The 24,824-nt window shown below is 42.2% G+C and overlaps 1 protein-coding gene across 6 annotated transcripts in view; it reads right to left on the bottom strand.

Annotated features, from left to right (window-relative positions):
- The window catches only part of fhod1 (formin homology 2 domain containing 1), a 65,459-nt gene that overhangs the window by 3,408 nt on the left and 37,227 nt on the right, over positions 1–24,824 (bottom strand). The window contains exons 8-26 of one of the 6 annotated variants that reach the window (XM_084059412.1): positions 24,537–24,631; positions 23,060–23,203; positions 22,247–22,686; positions 21,094–21,189; positions 20,477–20,563; positions 19,191–19,211; positions 16,174–16,224; positions 13,143–13,300; positions 11,713–11,784; positions 9,162–9,546; positions 7,546–8,119; positions 7,107–7,262; positions 6,508–6,690; positions 5,567–5,686; positions 4,052–4,213; positions 3,336–3,526; positions 3,004–3,196; positions 2,414–2,576; positions 1,954–2,139 (exon numbers count right to left, since the gene is read on the bottom strand). In XM_084059412.1, the coding sequence (XP_083915538.1) occupies positions 1,954–2,139; positions 2,414–2,576; positions 3,004–3,196; positions 3,336–3,526; positions 4,052–4,213; positions 5,567–5,686; positions 6,508–6,690; positions 7,107–7,262; positions 7,546–8,119; positions 9,162–9,546; positions 11,713–11,784; positions 13,143–13,300; positions 16,174–16,224; positions 19,191–19,211; positions 20,477–20,563; positions 21,094–21,189; positions 22,247–22,686; positions 23,060–23,203; positions 24,537–24,631 (3,477 nt within the window). The remainder of the gene's footprint in view (positions 1–1,953; positions 2,140–2,413; positions 2,577–3,003; positions 3,197–3,335; positions 3,527–4,051; positions 4,214–5,566; positions 5,687–6,507; positions 6,691–7,106; positions 7,263–7,545; positions 8,120–9,161; positions 9,547–11,712; positions 11,785–13,142; positions 13,301–16,173; positions 16,225–19,190; positions 19,212–20,476; positions 20,564–21,093; positions 21,190–22,246; positions 22,687–23,059; positions 23,204–24,536; positions 24,632–24,824) is intronic. The other 5 variants (XM_084059413.1, XM_084059415.1, XM_084059414.1 and 2 more) reach the window with 5 other exon arrangements.

Raw genomic sequence — 24,824 nt, 5'->3', positions numbered from 1 at the left:
TGCTAATGGTCAATCTGGCTCCTGAGAATTGGGGTTTCCACTGTAGAGCGAGATACTAACCCTGCCTTGGCTACTGTAGGGCTTTAAGTAAAGATGTTGTTCTGTAAATGTCATCTCTCTGTGTGTGTGTGTGTGTGTGTGTGTGTGTGTGTGTGTGTGTGTGTGTGTGTGTGTGTGTGTGTGTGTGTGTGTGTGTGTGTGTGTGTGTGTGTGTGTGTGTGTGTGTGTGTGTGTGTGTCTGTGTGTGTGTGTGTGTGTGTGTGTGTGTAATCTGCTGTGAAGGGCTTTATTAAGTACAAACAGAGACAGACAGACAGACAGAAAGATAGACAGAAGGATATAACATAAGGAGATAACAGGCTGTTTTGGACACAGTTTCTTATTGTGGACACAGAATCGCATCCCGTCAGACTGACCTACAGTATCAGCTTTGACTGTGACCTTGACCCACAGCTGAAGTTAACAATGTCTCTGCCCCTGAAACATTGTGTTGACCATGGGGTCAGACGTTTAGAACAGTGGTTCCCAAACGTCTAAGCTCGAGACCCAAAAGAGATTTTGACGTCTCCCCGGGACCCAAACTACTGAAAATAGCTGATCTACAAGCTCATAACGCCTGTGAGCTTATAGAGCTGCTATTTGCACTACTTCTTTTTTGGGGGATTTATGGAATTTCTTTGATTTAATGTTTATGAATAAAGAAGAATGTTTTACAGATTTTTTTTATTTTTATCTTTTCAAAAAATGTAAGAAATAATGTAGGAAACAAACGAAAAAAGAGATATTTACTTGTGACACTTGTTTAGAGAACTGGGATTGTAACAGGAAGGTTAGAGAACTGAAATTGCAACAGGAAGGCCAGCAGTTTCCATTTTCTCCCTAACTTATGTTAAAATGCTTTTGTTTGTAATAGGAAGGCCAGCAGTTCCCCTTTTCTGCATAACTACTGTTGTACCGCTTCTGTGCAAGGCCTCATGGCTTATCACTGAGTTGTGCTGTGATTCGATGATGATACAGTGCATTGAGTCATTGCAGACATAGTCTTGTCACATAATAGAGTGACGAAGCCAATTAGACCATTCATGCCTGCTGTTTACATGAAGTTGAAATGTCTGTCTATTTGGCGAAATCAGGCCATGGATCTCTGTCATGTCACGGTGGTCTAAATCTAGCACATTGTCTTCGGAGGGAAAACAAAGTTGATTAAAATACATTTTAGTTTTTAAATATTGTGCGCTGCTTATGTGAATATTATGGACCCATTTGGTTATCATTGGCCTGGTCAATTACATTTGTGGCAATCTAAATGGCTTTGGATTAATAACACCTAAGGGCAGTAACTGCAAAACTATGGCCAATCGGTTATGTTGTTGTAGTTTGAGAGCAACTTATGCTATAGTTGTAGATACGCATCTGTAGCATTTTGCATGGGAAACAAATCTTTCATCACAACGAAGACCTCGGGGTCGAAACACTGGCACTCATTAAACTATTCTATATTTGCATGCATGAGTGCATTCCACTCCCTCATAGATTTTGACTTCTGCTGTGGTCAGCACCTCACCGATAATAATTACTCATTGACTATTGAATAAAAAAAAGGGGAATGAAAATGTCCATCCCCAATACACTGATACAGCTTCATTACAATAGTTCCATAATTGCTTTGCAGCTCAACAAATAAGTTGTTTTTTATAGATATTACAGAGATATATAAGCTTCAGAAGGGTGTTCGAGCACTAACTCCAACTGGAGTATATAAAAAGATTCGACCATCTTCCACAGCCTGGAAACCTGCTGGCATCCCGTTACAGTTGCTTGACCCAATTCTTTCCTGTATGCATCTTCATTCATAATGCATAACATACAGTAATTACAACATAGAATAAAATAAGACACAGCTATATATACACCACAACTCTCAAACAGCCAATCCCATCACCGTCTACTCACACGACTTCCTGTTAAGGCGGGACCGTTTGCGTGTCTTGGGGCTGACGGGCCGCTCGGAGGGATTCTGGGTAACGGACTTGACTAGCCGATCCATGATGTCATCCGTGGCATCATCTTGCGAGCTGACATTGTCTTCTTTACCTGCTGTCATCTGAGATGGACTCACCCTGCCCAGACCTGAGGAGTCTAACCACAACACCTCAACATTGTAGAGTCACTAACTACATTCAGACTTGAACAATAGAATACTACAAACAGACCTAGAAAATCAATACAATGCAATTAGTCGATTCATGTTCATTGGTCATTCATGCTCATGTTATGATCAGAATGTTGTCTATGTATACAGTACATGAATGTACAGTATGCACAATAAGTATAGACAGATCTATGCTTAGGCTATGTGTACTGTAAACTGTACGTATATGAACATACTGTATATATAATAAACTAATCTTACTGCGTCCAGCGCGGCTGCGTCTGGTGGCCAAATTGTTGCTGTTGCTGATTAGAACATTTTTCATATTCTCATGCTCCTCCTCCTGCCCCTGCTCTGGCTCCGTTAACGTGACAACAGGGGTGGCGTTGTTCTCGGCCGGCACTGCCCCCGAGAACTTTTCTGTCTGAAAGATAAACAGGAAGGATATAAAATGAGAGAGAGAGAGAGAGAGAGAGAGAGAGAGAGAGAGAGAGAGAGAGAGAGAGAGAGAGAGAGAGAGAGAGAGAGAGAGAGAAACAGAGACACAGATAGAACACAATAGAATCCTGTGGCCAGAAGAATCACGTTCTATTGTCCTGTCTGGGGGTCATTGAGCAAGGCAATTGAATCCACAACCCCCAGCTCTAAGGGCACTGCTCTTCCTTGACTGATTGATTGACAGATTGATTGATCGATTCATTCATTGACTGATAATACTTTTTTTGCTTAAACTTTTTTCCCTTCTCAGTTTTCTTTTTTTTCTTTTTTGTTATTATTTTCCAAAATTAGTTTATTACAATAAATATATACACTTTCCTTCTCGGTTCTAACGTTATTCTTTTGTGTTCTACCTCGGTGATCATCTTGCCCCTGGTCTTGGTTCTGTTGCGGTGTTGTGCCCTCCGTTGCTTCTGGGTCACAACTCTCTCTCTGGACGTTCTGAACTCCAGACTGAAGTCGCTGACCAGACGACAGAACCATGTCACCTTAATCTCACGAACTGAATAACTCGGCTGACCCAGGAACAGCAGGAATGAATGGAACCTGGAGAGAGACACAGAGAGAGATGGAGAGGAGAAAGGATATGATTAACGCTTTGTGTATTGTATTGTAGTTTGTGTATTGTATTGTGTGTCCATAGTGTATATGGTACAGTATATGTGTGATGTGTGGGTTATTGTACCTGTTGATAATGCGCCTGTGGACAACCTTCAGTATGATAATCCTCTCAGTACAGTCCTTTAGAAACTCTGTCAGTTTGTTTTTAACCGGCACTTTAGTTTCATGTTTGGAAACAACCTTTAGATTATCCCATGATGCTTTGCACCTTCTCTCCAAATTGACGAGATTTTCAGACAGCTGCTCAAAATCCACCTAGGCAGGAAGGCAGGCAGACAGACAGACAGACAGACAGACAGACAGACAGACAGACAGACAGACAGACAGACAGACAGACAGACAGACAGGAAGGGTGGGGTGAGTGAAACGAGAGGAAGTGAGTCAAAGACACCTGGTTACACCTTGTATCACCTTGACAGCAGTGCAAAATGCCATTTGTTTCGTTTTTAAAGACAAGATGAAATGCAAATATGTAACATTACAATCATGTAAATGTGAAATGTAAATATGAAATATCATATAATGGTACATTATGATAGCACTGTACGCTTACGTTAGAACGGAACGTTGTTGTCTGTGAGGTTGAGTGGCTGTGTTTCTTTCTGTGTGACTTCCTGAGTGTAGAATGTGCTCTTACTTTAGCTCTCCAAGTGATAGCACAAACCTTTGAGATTGTTGTAGTTGGTGATGGTGTGTGTGTGTGTGTGTGTGTGTGTGTGTGTGTGTGTGTGTGTGTGTGTGTGTGTGTGTGTGTGTGTGTGTGTGTGTGTGTGTTCTTACTTTAGCAGAGCGTGTGATAGCAGGTATTTCAGAGTACAGGTCTGAGGTATCAGGGTCCTTCTCCACTACAAGACTGCAGGTGTGATGTAGGAGAGACTGACGGTGAACTGTGTCCTTCACCTCTGTTACCTTCTCTAGATAGCTCAGCTCAAAACCTTTAGCCTGACACACACACAAACACACACACGGTAAGACATAGTAGACAGAGTACACATTGATTTATACAGCAGCAGTATCATCGTGTCAGATTATAGAATTTGTACGATAATTTTACCCTTTGTACGACGTATGATCAATATTAACAAAAATGCCCAAATGTATTGTTGATGTAATGTAATGTAATTTGATAATGTCACCATATCACAAAAAAATGCATGAATTTACTACATTCACAGGCTGCTGATTCGGGATCCGGTTTGGATTTTCACAACAACTAAGATCAAAAACACAGGTCCAGTTTCAGGCTTTTATTTGAGTAAGATCAAGGAAGTTGAGGTGCATTTTTTCTCAAGTAGGCGTGTCAAACAAGATTTCTTGCATTAAATACGCAATATTTGTGAAATTACATCTTTACACCTGTGATTTCTCTTTTTTTGGCTGTGTACAATAGTTTCCTTTAAAATATATATTTTTGTTAGCATGGCAACACTGAGCAGTACCAAAAGTGCATGGACTGTGTGGTATAATCTGTTTAATCACATCCACCACACCTTTATTTGTCCTGGGTAAGAGGGTGATACTGTAAGTGACAAAGCAGCTGACCAATCAGACAAGATTAAGTGCCACTGCATGCATAAAGCCTTGCTGGTGAAGGAAGTCATCAAGTCAAACATGGGTGAAAGTCAGCCGCCAAACATAGCTGATACTGGGAGCAAACAAACCAATGCTTGGGGTGGAACCTGGAGAATTGTATATTCTAGATCAATATTTTGAGACACAGACATTTATGCACATGTGCAAATCGTTGTTAGGCAATGGTTTCAGTTTGTGTCTGATATCAGTGCATGTTGTCCACCGGCCGGCCGGCCTGCCCACCACATTAGGCCATTTTCATCTAGGATAGGATTAGCAATACATGGAGATAAGCTGAGGTGTGTGCAGCATTCCTCTATTAGGAAACAATATCCTAGACGTAATGATCCCAGAGTTCACATGGATACAGTGCGTGATGCCAGTAAAAGAGGTGTTTTTAAACCAGGCTTTCAAAACAATTACCATAAGTGTATCCTTATTGAAGAAATGTGAAATTTATTTCCTTGATATTGATTTAAGGTCAATAATGCCCAGCTCTAGTATGTGACAAACAAATTATTTATGACCTGGTGTTCCTCATTGCCATCATTATCCAACCCTGCAACGAAGGATGCCTGGGTAATAATCTATATTAATGAAAAATGAAAATGAACCTACCGAGTACACACAGGCACATAGTTCCAGTTACGCAAATTGACAAAGAATATGTGATGTAAACAAACCTCCAGTACTTCTTGTTGTGTTGTTTTTGTGTGGACTTACGCTGGAGCTGTTGAGGAAGTTTCCGATGGCGAGAAGTGTAGCCAGGATCCTTTTGAAGGTTCTGTTTGATGATAACTGCTCCATGCCCTGTTTCAGATCAAACAGAGGCTCCGCAATCTCCTACAGACAGAAATACAAAGAGACAAGTAGACAAAGACAGAAACAGAAACAGATAAGACAGATACATTTGTCTCAAACATTGCAAGCTTGCAGATCTGCCATTTCTAATTGAATTTTGACTTTCAAGCAGCACCACTTGTCAACAAGGTGTGTCAAACCAGACACAGGATCTAAATATCTCAACAGAAGAGCAGGGAGACCAAATACAACCACCCCAGTTGTATACGTTATATTGTATTAACATACTCTACCATACAGATTTGACCTAATAACATTGTAATCAATAAGTTACATAGTACAGCTTTAATCTAGCTTTCACAGAGATTGCACATCATGATGGTTTTATCTGACAAGCATCTAAATGGAAAGCACACATTAGCAGCCCACCTTTTACCATCAGAATAGTTATTCCATTGCCTTCACTTACTCTGTTCACATAACTATGGATAGCCAGAAAGCTCAAAATTGTATTAACAGTCTTCCCATTCTGTCTCTTATGTTTTGGGGTGATAATTCAATGTGTTAATTGAACTTTTGTGTTTTATTGGTTGCACTAAGGAGCTTTATATGCACCTGATCATATGCATTTACTGCTGAATCCTGCTGTGAAAAACCCAATAAACAAAGTAAAAAACAAAACAAAACAGTCTTCCCATTCTGTGTGTGTGTGTGTGTGTGTGTGTGTGTGTGTGTGTGTGTGTGTGTGTGTGTGTGTGTGTGTGTGTGTGTGTGTGTGTGTGTGTGTGTGTGTGTGTGTGTGTGTGTGTGTGTGTGTGTGTGTGTGTGTGCGCGTGCGTGCGTGTGCGTGTGTGTGTGTGTACCTTCTCTAGTGTGTCATAGTTTAGTTTAAAAGACCAGAGCTGTAGTCTGGCAGTTAGACCAGGGATGGATGACAGACTTAAAAGGAACTGTTCAGCCGTTCCCAGCGGAACATCTGGATTCGCCAGCTGGACCTCCTGGATCTTCTGTTTCTCCTCCTCAGTAGGAACCATAGTTAAGATCTTCTACACAAACACACATAATGATAGACTGGTATAGCAGAGCAAAGCATAGAATGGCATAGCACAGTATATATAGCATAGCATAGTTGACTTTAATATACAGTAGTTGGTTCCTCTCCCAATTATATTAAGTAATAATAATAATAATATGAATTTATCACATTTAATTATTTTAGTTTGAAATAAACAAAGTTGGGGCAAAGGATCTAGCAGAGTTTAGATATGTGACAGAACAAAAGAGAACATTGACAACCTTTCACTAATCTACTCTTGTTTGTGTTAAATGGCACCATCTGCTGGTGAAGGAGAAGAAAAAGCTATTGTGTCACGTTTCTAATTTATTCAATTAATCATTTATGACGTTTCTATCTTCTATCAGCACTTTGTGAACACTACTTTTAAAGACTTGTTATCATTACCTCAATTCCCTCCTTGGAGACGGCGAACTCGTCAAAGTTGAGTATAGCTGTCTTAATGACGTGGACGGCAGGAAGCACCGTCATGCCAATATTGATGGCGTTACTCCGCTTTGGGTCCAAAACCAGCAACTCTGAACGCTTCAACTCTGGCCCCTTCTAAACACACACACACACACACACACACACACACACACACACGCATATTATCACACATAGTCACAGACAAATAAAAATATATTTACCACTTAAGAGTCTCTATACTTGAGTTGCAATGTACTTCTTTTTTCGTTCTACACCAAATCTCTCAAAATGTCTCAAAAAAGCACATTTACAGGCTTAGCAGCTATTTTTGTTGAATGTTCCTCCCAGAATAGGGATGCTGGGGTTCAAGTGATTACAGATGCACACAAGACTATTGCCATAGGATTGGCATGGTTACCTTGGCCTTGGTGGGTAGCTCCTTGGCCTTGGATTCGAACAGGTGTTCCAGCTTAGTGGTGTCCACGGACACCTTGTCCAGCGATGCCCACACTGTGCCGCGGCCGAACTTGCCGTGTGCTGGCGAGTCCGACTGTTTGAGCTCCCTCCAAAACAACTTCACGGTTTTGCGCTTCTTTGACGGGAAAAACTCCTGTCCGTGACCGGAGGGGGGAGGGGGGGCGCCAGGAGGAGGAGGAGGCGGCGGAGGGGGGGGTGCTCCTACTCCAGGTGGAGGAGGTGGAGGGGGCGGGGGTGGGGGTATAGGCGAGGAACCAAACATCGGGGGAGGAGGTGGTGGTGGGGGCGGAGGTATACCCATACCTGGCGGAGGTGGTGGAGGTGGGGCCATGCCGTTGGGCAAGGCAGCTCGGGAGTCCAGGGGGTCCATGTCCAAGACGTCAATGTCCTCGTCTTCCTGCAGGTCTGAGAAGTCCAGGTCTTTGATCCGCAGGGGGCGGGGACTCGGTGTGTCCCAGCCATCAGACTGCTGCCGGGCTCCACGGCCCACCGGTAACATGACCGTCGCCTCAAGACTGGAGAGACAGACAGAAAGACAGAAAGAAAGACAGACAGAACACAGCCCATTAGGATGTTAAGGCTTCAGCATGATTGTGTTCAAAACTAATAACAATTATGATCCAAGTTCTGGATTCTGTTTGGTTCTGCTCTGTAGTGCCAGGAGCTGATTGGTCTGCTTTTGAGGGGATAGTCATACATAGATAGACAATAGACATACAAACAAACCCTGTTCTAGACCGCTTGGCCATCGGCCGCTGGAAGACTCGAGGTGCAGGGAGAGTATACTGTATGTGCAAAGTCTATCAGCATTAGGAGAACGGCGCAAATCTGTCGTGACCATTGTTTATAATCTCGTTCCGGACTCCTCCTGCCTCTCTTCCCACAAAGCAGAACACCTCTCCATAGCTGCCAACACATCTATCCAAATCCAGTCAGTGACTCTGTGCTTTTGTAATCACGATTTGATGAGTCATACAAATGTGTTATAAAGGCACACACTTTAATTAAGAATCCCTGCAATATTTGCATAAAATCATCAAATTAGTGTGTGTGTGTGTGTGTGTGTGTGTGTGTGTGTGTGTGTGTGTGTGTGTGTGTGTGTGTGTGTGTGTGTGTGTGTGTGTGTGTGTGTGTGTGTGTGTGTGTGTGCCTAGACAGAAACAGAGGAAGGCAGATGCAGACAAGTGTATGTGAGAGAAAGAGTTACAGTACTGTTGTCATTGTTAGGTGACACAATCTCAAATCATGTACTTTTTGAAATTGTGACACGAAGCACACTTTAGAGCAGAGGATCTCAAACGATATGCCATGGAATTTGAGACCACCAATGCATTGGTCAGTTTTAGTAGTGTCTCAGGACAAGGAGCGAACGCTTGGGAATCTGAAGGTTTCCGGTTTGATCCCCAGCTCCCCCAGGGTTAGTGTCTATGTATTCTTCAGCAAGACACGTACATGGTTGCCTCTGCGGTCAAAACCACAATTTACCATTTTATTTAAAAAAAAAAGCCAATCACAACGTGTATAATTTTATAATAAAGAGCCATAATTGTGACAGACCTGCGGGCGTGGCGTTCTGCATCAATGCTGTACTGCGGTCTGATTCGTCGACTCTGCTCCTCTTCCAGACGCGCCTTAGCTAGCTGTGCAGACCCAGTGCACTCTAGCTTCGCCCTCCTGGAGGCAGAGTCATCGCCAGGGGATGGGTCAGTGGGTGTGGCTGAACTGGCTTGGAGGCGCGACATGCGCTCGGACAGAGGAACAGAGCTGAGATTGTCATTTGATTCTGAAGTCAAATCTATGTCCTGTTCATTGACGGAGGACGAGGATGAGGAGGGGGAGGTAGGCGGGGCTGTCTTGGCATACAGCATGTCCAGCATGAACTTCCTGTCATCAGACAGAGTACTGAGCTGCTCCCCAACACGGCCCTGACCATGGGTAGACACTGAAATAGAGAGAGAGAGAGAGAGACATTCAATTAGACCGGACACAGAGAGAGACATTCAGTTAGACTGGAGAGATAGAGAAACTAAAATGAAACCTGGTCAAGAAATGCTGCGGAACGGCACAGCATTTAAAAGTTACATCTTCCAAGACACTTATATAATACAAAATCAGCCAGACTAATATACTGCGTAGATATTAGTCTTAAAAAAAAAAAAATGCCTCTGGTGATAAACCCGCCCCATATTTACTGGGCCCTGATTGGTCCCTCACAACTTCGGAGGGAGACAAATACAATTTCTATTGAGAGGGGCCAGACCTAATCTGCCAAGGGCAATTCATTTTAGCTATGGCAGATTCGTCTGGAACCAGGCTATCTAAGTGGTACCAGCACCTCTAACTCGAGAACCTTTTGTGTTCCATGTTGTGTATGCCCAATATGAAAATGTAGTTTTTCCAAACTGTCCCTGTAATACAGGGGTGTCAAACAACCGGCCCGTGGGATCATTTGAGGAAATTCACCTACTCATTAAAATATTCACATCCAGTTATTATCCATCTTAAAAACCAGCTCAGTGGCCCTGTGGTTAGAGTGTCCACCCTGAGATTGGGAGGTCAGGGGTTCAATCGTCGGACAATCTAGCCTCATGTCCAGGGGGTGTAATTGTACATCAAGCTGCCCACACTACAGAAACAGGAGATAGGCTCCTGACTCATGGGCTACATGAGGCTACTCTTCTTATTTTCTCTCTCCCCACTTGCTGCTGCCGCGCCGGCATTGCTGCTGTTGTATGACCATCAAATACAATGGAGGGAGGCAGCAGGTAACCACCCGTTGTGTCTAAACACTTACAGTGAAGGCCGCTCTGACATAGTATCACCCCTGTGTGCCAGTGATACACTGAAGGCTGTGAAGGAGAGAATCAGGGACCTTACAGCAGATCACATCAAAGAAAAATTTAAGTAGCCATTTATTGCCTTCTCTATAATAAATATAAACAATATTTATATGTGACCATCACAGATGTGTTTGTGGAGCTGCTATCAAGGCGTTATGTAATGAATAGGCTAAAAATGTTACCCATCATGTTTCAAAGACAAAAAGTTATATGGCCTTCACAAAGTTGCATTTTTTTTACCAATCCGACCAACCTAAAATGAATTTGCCACCTCTGCTGAAATGGGAACAAAAAATAGATCAATAGACATAAATCTCTAGATCTCATCTTTGACCTGGTAACCCTGCCAACAGTATGAAGTAGCACAGGTCACCCTGGTACAAAATGACTACACACCGAAAACTACACAGGCAAAAATACATGACCATCACATCACACCTGATGTCTCTATCCCCCTTTCTGCTCAATTCTCTCTTTGAAGTTAACTGACAGCCAGCTTCAAAGCAAAATAAACTGGTGGACGTGAGGAGCGAGCGAGCGAGAGAGAGAGAGACAGACAGGCAGACAGAGATGCAGGGAGAAGGAGGTAGACAGGCAGATGCAGAGACGGAGAGAGATAAGAGATGCTCAAAATTGTGATGCTGAATCTGTTGAGTTGTGTTCATCATCTTGTTGGAGTGTAAAACATGTTGATACATGGTCATTGTCTTATTTTTCTTATAATTATTCCAGAGAACTTCTTCATGTAGAGTGGCTGGTCCAAAATTGTTTGTATTTCGCCGTTATGGAGATAGAGTTTAGAAAGCTGAGAGGGAGACTGTAAGGGACACACTGGAGAGAAGTCTAAGGTGGTGCTTTCTGACACCTAGGGCTTGGCCACCATGCTGCTAATTGCTACCCCATGGTAGTGTTAGTGCCATGCGCTACCCACTGAGCTACACAGGACAATAGAGGATATGCGCATGCTTAAAGTGAATGGCACATCGAGTGGAAACATGCAAAATGAGTTTAACATTGTTTAATGTTGTTTAATGCAATCATATATGACTTTTCTGTTTGGATGCATGGGCTGTCAAGGCCAGAAAGTATTTCTTTGACACTCAGTAGGCATTCCTGCATAACTTCCGGGTTTGATGATGATGTCACACGCATATCCTCTATAAAGATATAGAGAGGAAAATGAACAGATGAACAAATGGAGAAAAAAAGAGAGTTGGAAGAAAAGGAAATGGTGGTGTTGGTGGGGGGGAGTTGTTGTAATCACTTGCCTGGGTCATCATGGGATGCCTGTGTCTCCAGGGTGACAGGGCCAGGAGAGGGGGTACTTCCTCTGGATGACCCTAGAGAACGAACACACACACACACACACACACACACACACACACACACACACACACACACACACACACACACACACACACACACACACACACACACACACACACACACACACACACACACACACACACACACACACACACACACACACACACGATCAGAATAACTACAGAAACAACTGACAATTCCTATAAATGCAGGTCTAGTGCAGTGGTTCTCAACCTGTGGGTCAGGCTCTTTGGTGGGGTGCCCAGATGATTTTTAAATACCTTTTTAATACCTTAAAGAAAAGAAAAGACATAAAATAAAAACTACTACATCAAAAGTAAATTACACTATAAAAACTAGTCAAACATTGTGAAAAATCTATAATCTATAGATTGGCTATTTTCACAATATTTATCTGTGGAACCGATCTCAAACTCAATGCAATGCCTCAACTCCTACATTCCAAGTGCTTGTCAGGGTGGGGGGTCCCCAGTTCAAATATGATTATTAAATCTAATTGGAGTGCCAATTAGGTGGGGTTTCCTGCACATGTCTACAAAGGTTTCAGTTTCAAAAACTGTATACTAAATACTCTTTCAAATACTTTCCTGTGGTTGTCTAATCTCTCTGTCAGTTATGATGTCCTGATGAAGTAAACTCCACCCCCTTGAAGATGATAAAACATGTAATGTACACAGTGGTCACCAGAGCCCATGAGATCGCGTTTTCCATTTCTACCAGGACCAATAGTACCATTTTCTAATCTACAAGGACCCCTAGAAACTGGTGGTTTTCTATCCTATTAGGTCCCCTAGAACTGCTGTTTTTCTATCTCACCAGGACCCCAAGAATAGACCCCTCGTACTGCTGTTTTTCTATCCTATCAGGACCCCTAGAATAAACCCCCAGTACTGCTGTTTTTCTATCCTATCAGGACCCCTAGAATAAACCCCCAGTACTGCTGTTTTTCTATCCTATCAGGACCCCTAGAATAAACCCCCAGTACTGCTGTTTTTCTATCCTATCAGGACCCCTAGAATAAACCCCCAGTACTGCTGGTTTTCTATCGTATCAGGACCCCTAGAACTGCTGTTTTTATCGTATCAGGACCCCTAGAACTGCTGGTTTTCTATCCTATCAGGACCCCTAGAACTGCGTTTTTTCTTTTTTATCCAAACAGGCGCCCCCAGAACTGCTTGTTGTCTATGCCACCAGGACCCATAGAACTGCTGGTTTTCTAGCCTATAAGAAAAAAACTGCTGTTGTTTTTTTTATCCCAACAGGAACCCTAGAATAGACCCCTTGTACTGCTGGTGTTCCATCACACCAAGACCCCCTAAGATCCAGGGACCCACTGATCTAGAGATCCTACCTTCAGTAGGAGAACTGCTGTGACTGACAGGAGAAGATCTCTCCTCAGGCTGTAGGGGTGTGGCTGTGATATCAAAGACGCCTCTCCCCTGTTGTTTGAGGGATCGCCTCTTCTTCTCCAATTGGGTGGCTGCCAGGCTGCGTAGGAAGTGTGTGCCTCTACACACAGGAAATGATGAAACCAGAGTGGAACCGAGTCAAACAACAGCAGATACAAACAGAGTATGATATGCTCTACCAGAATCAGTTGCAAAACATTTTTTTGGACTATTATTAGCTTTGTATGAAGGTTTGTCACATTCTAAATGCTTCACTGAGAAAGCGTCACCCTATATATAAAAGCATTTCTTATCCGAATTGGACAACAATATTTATTTACTTACAATACTGCAATCTGAAAACTGATTTTATAAGAGCAGGTTATATAGTATACACAGTACTGTAGCTATGTCAAGATCCACGAGAACAGACGAACACCTCCCAGTTCATGAGCATGATTCAGAATTAGTTGTTCAATCAGCAGTCAACAATCTATGACCTATACAGAGAACCAGCAGGAACTACCTTCTACACAGTCAAATAATCTGTTTGACTGTGTAAATGAACCCTGTAATAAAACCACAGGGTTCATTTATCCATTTGTAACTCTGAGAGTTAAATCAACACTGAGGATCTTTCTGTGTACGTGTGCTACAGGTTGCGTCATGACCCAAAAAAGACATATATTGAATGACAGGAAATGGAAATGTCAGGAAATGCTAAATGCTAAACAATATCATAACAATGTACGTCTGCGTCAGCAATAGTTTTGGTGTAACAGGAGATAAACAGGAGTTGTATTTGTAAGCAGTTCCTGCTTTCTGGTTCAGTGGGTCAGCTTTGTCTCAATCAGAATCCAATAGATTTATAATCACATTCAGAAGGTTAAAGGCACAGCAAACAGACTCAGTTACATTCCATTAACCATTAAAAAACAATTACATTCCAGTAAGCACTGGAAAAAATAAGCAATCAATCTTTTAAGGCCCGAGAACCCACCATTATATAATTCACCCCCCTCCACACACACAGTCCCCGCAAACCTGCTCACCACCACCTCCAGCTCAAGCCCCATACCAAGCCAACCAACACCACAAAGCACGCACGCACACACATCATAAACACATGCACTAACACACCATCATACACTAAAATGGAGACACACACCCACACACAGCAGTGCATTCCTGTGGTATGTTAGTACTGCAGCAGAGACTCCATGTGTCTCTCTGATTTATCACTTTAATATTGTCTGAACAGACAACTACCACAATATTATTATATACACAACTATTACTACTAATACTACTGTGTGTCTGCGCACACACACACACACACATCTCTCTCTCTCAAATATATATATGGTATAAAGAGTATATATATATACACAATATATACACAATATATATATATATATATATATATATATATATATATATATATATATATATATACATATACATATACATATACATATACATATACATACACACACACACACACACACACACACACACACACACACACACACACATACAGTACACACTACAACAACCACCATTAGTAGTTAAACTATTACTAGTCATAGTGCTACTAAGCACCGTCACTCTTACGGCTACTATTATAGTGGTAGCAGTAGAAGAAGTGGAACAGTAGCAGTCTATCATGCAAGCTAACTCATTTAGCTGTCACTATATGTTTATTTGTCGGTACAGTGGAGTAGTAGCAGACTGCTGCAGTCCATAAACCACTAAACCACTAAACGGCGGGTCTCCAGGCCTCTCTCTGCACCCTATAATCTCCTCCACCCACCATGGGTCTGCTGGCAGTTCTGGGATCAGCTCCTACATCCCTCTCCACCCAGAGGAGAAGGCTGAGGGCTGGGGAGCCACACCATAATCACACCATTAAAGCTAAAGCTATTCTCGTCTGTGAGTTTCTATTGTCCTGACTCAGACCACAGGTGGACAACAGAGCACCGGCCGGAGACAGAAAACAGACACACAGATATAAGGACAAAACAGGAGACATACTGTACAGACAAAAAGGGACAGACAGTGAAACAAATAAATAAATAAAACAGACAGCTTGACGAATAGAAACAAATACAACGAATAGAAAACAAGTGAGTCAAAATAACAACAGAGACAAGATAGCTTGACAGTCCGTAAATAAGAGAGACATGCAGACGGGACACAACAGACAGACCGAAAAGAGGGTTTTCTAAAGGAATGCATTGTGTTAGGAGGTGTTATCATTGCTTCAAGATGGCTGTCTCACAATAGTTATGTCTAAATATAGTACGCATACTGGGCATATTTTGGTCACATTTTCATCACATTTTTGCAATAGGCCACAGTAGCCTTGTGATACAAATACCGGTACTTATAGCTAACCTGGTGGTATGGAAGGTCATCTGTAAAACTGGTAATGGGAACAGCAGATGATTCATATTTGAGCACCTGCTTTAGAAATGTGTGAATAACCTACATTCTGAGTATACTGCATATATTTATACAGAATGACTCAGCAGACTCTGGATTCGCTCCAGTTTGCAAGATTCAGAAACTCGCATCAGTTCAAAAGTGCAGTGAGTTACTGCAAAAAGCATACTGGTGTCTTATCCACAAAATACTATATCATGTGAGTATTCAATACATAACCCAACATTTTGATTGTTGGGATACTTTACCACAATATCAAACAGGGGGCATTTTGCTATTACATCATACTCTGGGGTGGGAAACCCCAGTGCATCAATGTAGGGTTCCCCACCCCCTGAGTATGACTAAAGAGCAAAATTGCTGCCATGTGGATAGGTTCAGCACAAATATCACTAATCATTAGCTGACCAACACAGGATATCAAACAACAACATACAAGCACACGTGCGCTCACACACACGCACACCACAGCCCCAGATTGAAGCAGAAGGTCCCAGCATGCAGTACGGTGCTGGCTGTGGACCAGACCAGTACTGAACCAGTACTTACTCAAACATCCTGAGAACTGGTTTGTCCGTATTAATATTACACTCCTCTGGGCTGCAGAAAAACACTGAGTTAAACACACACACACTGACTGTCTGGTTTATCGATTGAGTGATTGGTTTACTGACTACTGTGACTAGCCTGTCTGACTGGACTAAATTCTGTGTTCTCTAACGATAAAAGGAAGGCCCGCTCATTGTCGCTCCCTTAACTCTCTCAGTGCCAATGAAATAAAAAAATATGTTGCTACTGTGCCAGCAATTTTTTTAAAGTAAAAAAAAAATGCTCAGGAGCCGACATACAGCCCTTTTCAGTAATAAGTTAAACAAGAAGTGAATGGAGCAGCAAATCTTCGGATCACGATATCTTGGGTTCTGAACATTCTTTAAAAAAATAAATAAATAAATTCAACTCGGGATATCTCGTTCTTGGCACTGAGGGCATTCAGAAAAAAACTCGGGATAACTGCTTTTTGGCACTCAGAGAGTTAAGTTCAGTTTATTGGTACATCCAACAAAGTGACGTTTCGAGTGCCCATGCCACATGATCATTACCTGATGAGCTAAAAAAGGGACATCACTCATAAGTTATGTCTGGGTTGCAACTTACCAAAGCATTATAAAGATCAGCATAGACCGATAGATGGCAATCGATAGATAGATCGATAGATCGATAGAACGATAGATCAATATCATAGGCGCCTCGCTAAGGGTGCAAAGGGGTGAGCGCCTAGGCTTGTGATATATTAGGCTGCGCTGCTATTATTTAGCCTATAAATGTACAGCCTGAGTACGGCTCGAAGCCCGACAAATATGTGACAAATTCGGCCTTGGCCCGCGCAGAGCAAAGCGCACACACAATCAGGGGCAAAAACAATCTCTATGGGCCTTTACGGGCCTATTATGGCAGATATAATAACGTTCATAGTCTCTTAGATACAATGCAATATCACAAGAATGGTCTGATACTGAAATCATCATTAAGATCTCTTAGTGTTAGGAGGATCCAATGTAGGCCTATTATCCAAAATAAGTCTCTCCTCAGGAGCAGATAATCGATGCCACCTCTAGGAGGACATTTAATATCCTCAATGCCAATGTATTTGAGAGTGGATGTGTTATACTTTACTGTATAAGTTATATAGGTTGTTTTTCCAATATGCAAGGCCCAAGAGACATTTTAAGATATATATTAAATCTTTCATTTTACACAATATAATGTCCTTGATGTCAAACCTTTTACCTGAGGTTGAAAGTATGTACCCAATCTACGTAATAGGCCGGTGAGAGCAAACTTGCTCCTCCACCCCCCTCACACTTTCTCAACCTGGTCCCTCCTGGTGACTATAGAGATTGGAACTGTCAGTAATTTGACTTCACATGCAAAACACATACTCTCAATCATTTAAACTCTAAAAGGTAAAAGGTTTGACATTACGGGCATTATATTGTGTAAAATGAAAAACATAATATACTGTACAGTACGTGCTGAAATGACCCTGTGGCCATGGAAAAACAGTGAGAGCCCTTAAAACTAGGCTCACTGAACACAGGAGAACCATTTGTAATCATGATGCCTCTAACCAGTAGCTGTTCATTTTATTAAAGCTAAACATAACATATCCACTCTCAAATTCATTGGCATCAAGGTTGTAAAATGCTTTCATAGAGGAGGCGATATTGGCAATTTGCTTCTGCAGTTCTGCAGAGAGAACTATTTTGGATTTGGATACATTTCTCACATCAAGGTCTTCAAGAGAATTTCAAAAGAATCATACTGAGGATTTCAGAATCATTCTTGTGATGTTATCACCATGGTGATGCTTTGTTGATTTTTTTATTGATTCTGTCCTGGTTATCTGGGCTACTCCCTTGGTTTTGTTTTTGAAAACAAAAACAATGTTAAAATACAATGTTTTTAACAACTGTGGTCATTTAATATGATCTGCTTATTGAGTTGATTACAGGATTTCATGTTGCTCTCCTCCTACCGTAGGTGATTATCTATGCAGGATATTGTAGATTCCAGTTTCTCTATGTGATAGGGACACCATACAGTATTTACTTTGCGATTCTACATATTGAAGATATCTTCACCTGAAGTAATTATTTTATGCTGTCAGGTCCACATAAATCGATCGATCGATAGATATCTATCTATCTATATCTATCTATATATAGATATATATGTATATAGATATATAGATATATAATTAAATAGGCCTATATGCCTCTGTATGTTCCGTTTAGTCTGATGAAAAGGATTGCTTGAAATGTCATTACTGTTGGATGTACCAATAAATTGTCCTTAATGGAGCTAGTGTGCAGACCTTCTCTTTCATGATTGTCTTCCTTTGATCCAGCACCTACTTTAAATGGTTTGTGGATGTGCACGACTATCTAACTCCTAGAGGAAATTATTGTAATCATCATCCCCACAATCATCATATTCATCAGTTCCACCACCATCTTTACAATTATCATCATTGTCTTCACAATCTTCATAATCGTCAATTGTAAACCGTTACAGAGATAGAGAGAGAGAGAGAAAAAGAGGGAGGTAGAAGGCAGAGATTGTGAGATTAAGGTTGGTGGAAAAAAATATAGATAGAGGAGAGGGTTAAGAGTCTTGCTGGGTTGTAACAATCACATATCACACAATAGTTTACAGTGCTCCTCCATCATCATCATCATCATCATCTCTCTTTTTTTCATCCCCCTCTCCAAGTCATGTTATAGAAGATGACTAAAACCTCCCTTAACAACTACTGCCAAATTGTCCTTGAGAAAGGCACTACAAACTCCCACCCAATGCAGCGGAGCCGCTCCGTGGTTAGCAGTAGGAGACAGTGGTCGTACGGGTGTGAATGTGAAAACAGTGATTTATATTCCCCCCAAATGGTGTCATTTGCCGACACGTATGGGTCCATTTGGTTCCATTTGAACAGTCTCAGAGTTAAATGAATGTGTAGAGGAAAGGGAAGAGTGAGCACAGAGCATCAGATGAGAGGAATTACTCACCAGTCATCCTGCAGAGGTCTGCTAGGAACAGAGAGAACAGGAGGGAGGAAGGAGGAGAGGAGGAATGTCCAAACACCACAGCGGTGGAGGAAAAGATTAGGATGGACGGCAGAGAATATGTTATGAAGAAGAGAGAGACAGACACAAAAAGAGAGAAGGAAGAGGGGAGATGTAAAAAACAGAAAAAGAGGTAAGAGACAGATAGTAAGATAGTATTAAAGAGCATTTTAAACCACATGAATGAACCCAACGTCCCTATTCAGTTCAGGTCATAATAGGTGAACATTTGGTGAAAATAACAGATCTACAAGCTTGTACAGTATAGATCGCATATTTTCTCCAAAATGATTTGGTGCAGAGGGAAAAAAGGAGGGGACCAAGTATAGACCCCGGAGGGACTCTGGTCAATGAAGTATGTACAGTATAGGGTTTAAGTGGTTAAAGTGTATCAAAGAGCCAGATGAGGTTAAAGCTACAGGACAGCTAAATCAAAAGACAAGCAACTGAAACACCGAAAAATAATCAAACTCAGATTGAAATATTTGTAACACCCAAGTAAGTTATCTGTCTATCTATCTATCTATCTATCTAATCAATTAAATCGTTCAGCTGGTAAAACGCCTCTTTTCCAAAAGGCAGCAAACTGGCCATGAGAACAGCAAACACAGCAGAACACTAATTGACTATCTATACAACAAACTTTAAGTACACAAAATAAACCCATCACAGACAAAAGCCAACACAATTCTATTAAGTCTATTACAATAGATTTGCAAGGCATATGCAATAAATGTTAAATACAATACAACAACACATACAATACAACAACACATGTATAGAATTCCAAATATTATATATAGCATACCAAGTATTGTAGAGAATTAGAAAACATACATATTGGGCTTATATGTTATGAATGTTATGTGGCTATATTGCCACCGTTGCACAGAAACCTTGTACTGTATCTTCATATTTTTTTATATATATATATTTTCTAAACGAATGCCCTATTTTATACTTCATCGTGTGTTAGTGTCACACAAAAGTATAGCGAAAAGAAACGATCTACAAGCTCACAATGTGACGCCAGGTTGGAAGTGGTTAAGTCTGTCTGTGGGTTTTATAAATATTTAAGCAATGAAAAGTACTACACTGGATCCATTGGAACACAGTTTTGTTTTGTTTTTTGCCCATTTCCTGAAAAATACTGGTTTTGGACATACAAGGTTTCCGCCTGACAGCAACAATATAATTGAATAGTCATGATTATTATTATAGTTACTTACTTGAAGCCTGTTCTGCTCTCTTTCTTGCTGGGCTGCAGTTCAGATTCAAACTGAGGAGACTGGACTGTAGTGTCTGTGGGAGACGGACTGCACACGCACACACGCACACACACACACACACACACACACACACACACACACACACAATCACACACACACACACACACACACACACACACACACACACACACACACACACAGAGAGACTGTGAGTGGACGTGCCAAGGCAGTAGGAGAGACAGAGAGGGGTAGTCTGGTGTCTAAACAACCGTTTCAGTCCATGAGGTTGGCTCAAACACAACACTTTCTCAACTGTGTGTGTGTGTGTGTGTGTGTGTGTGTGTGTGTGTGTGTGTGTGTGTGTGTGTGTGTGTGTGTGTGTGTGTGTGTGTGTGTGTGTGTGTGTGTGTGTGTGTGTGTGTGCGAGAGAGTTGATGTGTGGTAGACAGCCAACCCACTAGAACACACCGTCAGTCAGTCCTCCATTTCTGGGTCGGGTCAATTATTTAGTGCTAAGCACAGTGCCTTATTATGGTGTGCGTGTGCGTGTGCGTGTGCGTGTGCGTGTGCGTGTGCGTGTGCGTGTGCAAGTGCATGCACATTGGTGTGTTACAGACCTGCTCTCCTCTGAGATAGAGGATGCTTTAGAAAAGAGTCGTGACTTCTTGCTCAGAGAGAGAGGCGATATGTGGTGACTGAGGAAAGACCGCCCCCTACAGGACAACAACACACAACAGGAGGAAACAGCAGAGGTTGGGAAGGAGAGATAAAGAGAGAGAGAGGAGGAGGGTGAGAGAGAAAGGAAGAATGGAGGAGATAAGGAGAGGGGTACGGAAGTACATGGAGAGGGAGGGAGAGATGTAGGAGAACAGAACAGGATGAGTAGTAACAGGAGTGAGAGAAGGAGAGCAGATAATTGGAGAAGGAGAGAGGGTATGAATGAGAGAGTCAGAGTACGCAAGGGTGGGAATAGGACATAGAGAGAGACAGGGAGAGTAGAAACAAAATAATGAACAATAATAAAAAAGAGAGGAAGAGGAAAGGAAGAGGGAGAAGGGGAGAAAGGAGGGGTGTGAAAGAAGGAAAAAGACAGCAGTGGTTATAAGAAACCCAACACCAATAGAATACTACACCAATACTTGACTACAGAGACAAACAGCACTAACTCTCTGTCCAACAGAGACAAACAGTAGCTACTGTTTGAGGAGTGAGAACAATGACTTCAGAATGAAGTGGATGTCGTATCATTTAGTATTTTGTTGACATGAAATCAAAGTTTAACTTTAGAACGCAGAGACAGTAGTTGCTGCTGTTTGTAGGATGTAACAGAATACAGACAGGGCTCAAAGCTGTGACCGTTTTAGTTGCATTAACAACACAAACAACACAGTTGAAAATGTGATGTGAATCAGTGATGGTCTTTCTATTTGATGCCTCAGTCTCAGTGAAGAGATGGATAGAAGGGACAGACAGTCAGGGACCACATTCTAAATCCTGGCCCCAGGATATTGCTTCAAGCCTCACTGAAGACCCTTCACATGCTTTTAGGGCTACCTTTACAGTTACAATGTTATTTGTATGTTAACCGCATGTTGTTTTTTAATAAAAATGTAAACATAAATTTATTACATATTGTTGGGAGCCACGCCCCTGGCTTGCTTTTGACACTGTTCTGGTTTGCTGTTATTGTTTTTTTTCTCGCTCTGTTCTTACTATAATAAATGTAACTGCAATTTGTAGGTAACTTTGTAGGTAACAGATCAGACTTACGGGCTGATGGGGGTCTTGGATTCTGTTCCCGCTGTGTTCGGGGAGGTGACAGTGCCATTGGAGCCTCCAGGAGGCGACAGAGGAGCAGCAGGATCAGAAGGAGAAGGAGAGGCTCTCATGAACAGAGTGGGGTCAGAGGGCAGGGGGGAGATCATACCGACCGATGAAGGAGAAGTGCAGGAGGAGAAGGAGGAGGTCGGAGACACTGGGCACGAGGAGGTGGGTGGGGGAGTGGAGGAGGAGGCGGGAGAGAAAGGAGTGGAGGAGACGGGAGAGGGGGTGGAGGGGGGCGAGGAGTTGGGGACATCGGGGAGGCTCTGACATGAGGAGCGCCGACTCCTGCGCGCCTCCTGCTCGCCCGTGGAAATCTTGCGGCGCTCCTTGCGGAGGAGGGGAGACACCTCGAGGTCCACCTCTGCATCCTCCGCACGCAGAGCCGTCTACATGATCCACATAAATGAGGTCAGACAGGGTGCAACTCATTCTTAACTGTTTTATAAATGAGGTTTAATATCCGTGACCATACATAAAGGGAATAGATGTCATATATACTGTAGATTTATTTAAACAATAGTTTAACTCTTCATCAAACCTGGATATCTCAGTGTTTAATACATAATATGAAATCAGATACATAAAAATCGTTGTATAAAAGCACTGGAACACGTTCATGTGTGTTGTTGTCGAATAACATCACAGCTTTGGTGATCTACGGCACTCAAGGTCAGCTCGCGCCTGTGAACACAGCTGTGACGTTATTTGTCATAACACACTCCCTCTTGTGTTCTATAATTACATGAATGAGTCTTGTACCTCATATAGAGTAAACTGCTGTTTGAGGTCTACTTCAGTGCCCTTGTTGCTGAGGTGTTTATGAATGATGGCTTCTATGCCCAGCTGTTCCAGACTGTCTGTCACATCGTAGAACGAATCCTGATCTGGCAGCACTGCTAGAGTCTGTGTACACACACACACACACACACACACACACACACACAGACACAGACACAGACACAGACACACACAGACACACACACACACACACACACACACACACACACACACACACACACACACACACACACACACACACACACCTTTTAACATCTTATAATGTGGAGCTCTGATTGTAACTGTACAAAAGTGTAGGTTCTATTACATTAGACTGCACTTCACTGATGTTTAGATCCAGAGTGTTAACATAACTCTGAAAGTGTACAAGTGAAACCAGTTCCACTTCTAACTCTAACACTGATATAACACCAACAGTGGTATGCCGCTTCTGCGTTCTGAGAAAGCGAGTGAGGTTCAATGCATTGTCTATGGCGAGAGCAACTGCGGCATCCAGGAGGAGGCGAAGCCGCAGAGGCAGAAAAACACCGGAAAAAAAGACCAGAAAGAGCATACCAGAAAAGTTGAGAAAAGTTCAACAGTGCCTGCAGCAGCCAACCAGAAGTGTGCTGTGGTCTGAAATAGCCTACGAGTACACCCTAAAAGGACTACTCAGACCTGTTGAAAGAGAAAGTAGTGAATATTTATAACTATATTTGAACCCATTTAGACCTGAGGCAGATTCTAAAAACGCCTTCTAAATCCTGACCTAACTTTTCTGAAAAACTGAAAAAATTACAAAAAACTGCTAAATATACTGTACATAGCAACGGGAACCCCTTTTTAAGGTATAGTTACAAATAGGGGTTCCCGCCCAAACAGCAGTTGTAGATGTGAAATTAATCACGATTGAACTACATGGCCCACTTCTTACCTAGAATGCACAGATTGTTTACAACCATGCTGCAAAGACGCACACCAGTGCCTGTACTTTGCTCTCCCTGGCTGTGAGCTGTCCTGCCCGGCACAGCTGTGCTGGCTTGAGCTGCAGATCTCTTGCTGGACAACAACCTGCTTATTTACCAGGGTGTCACTCATACCTCGGACACGTCCGTTTACTGGAATGAATCCCACACTGCGGATATTCGCTCACCACTGCTGGCGAGAATTCAGCTTAAGAATGTACAAATGGAACCAAATATGGATCCATAAGGGACCATTTAGTTCCATTTGTACATTCTCTGAAAGAAATTACCACTCTACTGTATAATGTATCTTGTTGTATCAGCATTTATCATTGATACCGGTGGTGGTACCCGTATTCATTGTAAGCCTAGTAGCCTACTAGTATGGAGTCTGTCTATGGAGGGTCATACACAATATTCTCCACAAGTACATCTTGACCTGTGTGATTATGTTTAGGGGTCATCTTGGTTGGGGGCAGAGTTAAAGGCCAAACCTTGTTTATGAGTGTCATTGTGAAGATCAGGAGTTCAGTGTCTGATCCGTTCCTCTCTTCCAGAATGTCTGTTAGATATGACCAGGATTTCATACCTTAACACACACACACACACACACACACACACACACACACACACACACACACACACACACACACACACACACACACACACACACACACACACACACACACACACACACACACACACATGGAAACAATTCATTAATGGTGTGTGTGTGTGTGTGTGTGTGTGTGTGTGTGTGTGTGTGTGTGTGTGTGTGTGTG

The sequence above is a fragment of the Gymnoscopelus microlampas genome, assembly GCF_963454915.1.
Source record: "Gymnoscopelus microlampas genome assembly, chromosome: 1".
In the NCBI taxonomy this organism is placed as follows: domain Eukaryota; kingdom Metazoa; phylum Chordata; class Actinopteri; order Myctophiformes; family Myctophidae; genus Gymnoscopelus; species Gymnoscopelus microlampas.
This window is presented reverse-complemented; position numbering and strand designations above follow the sequence as displayed.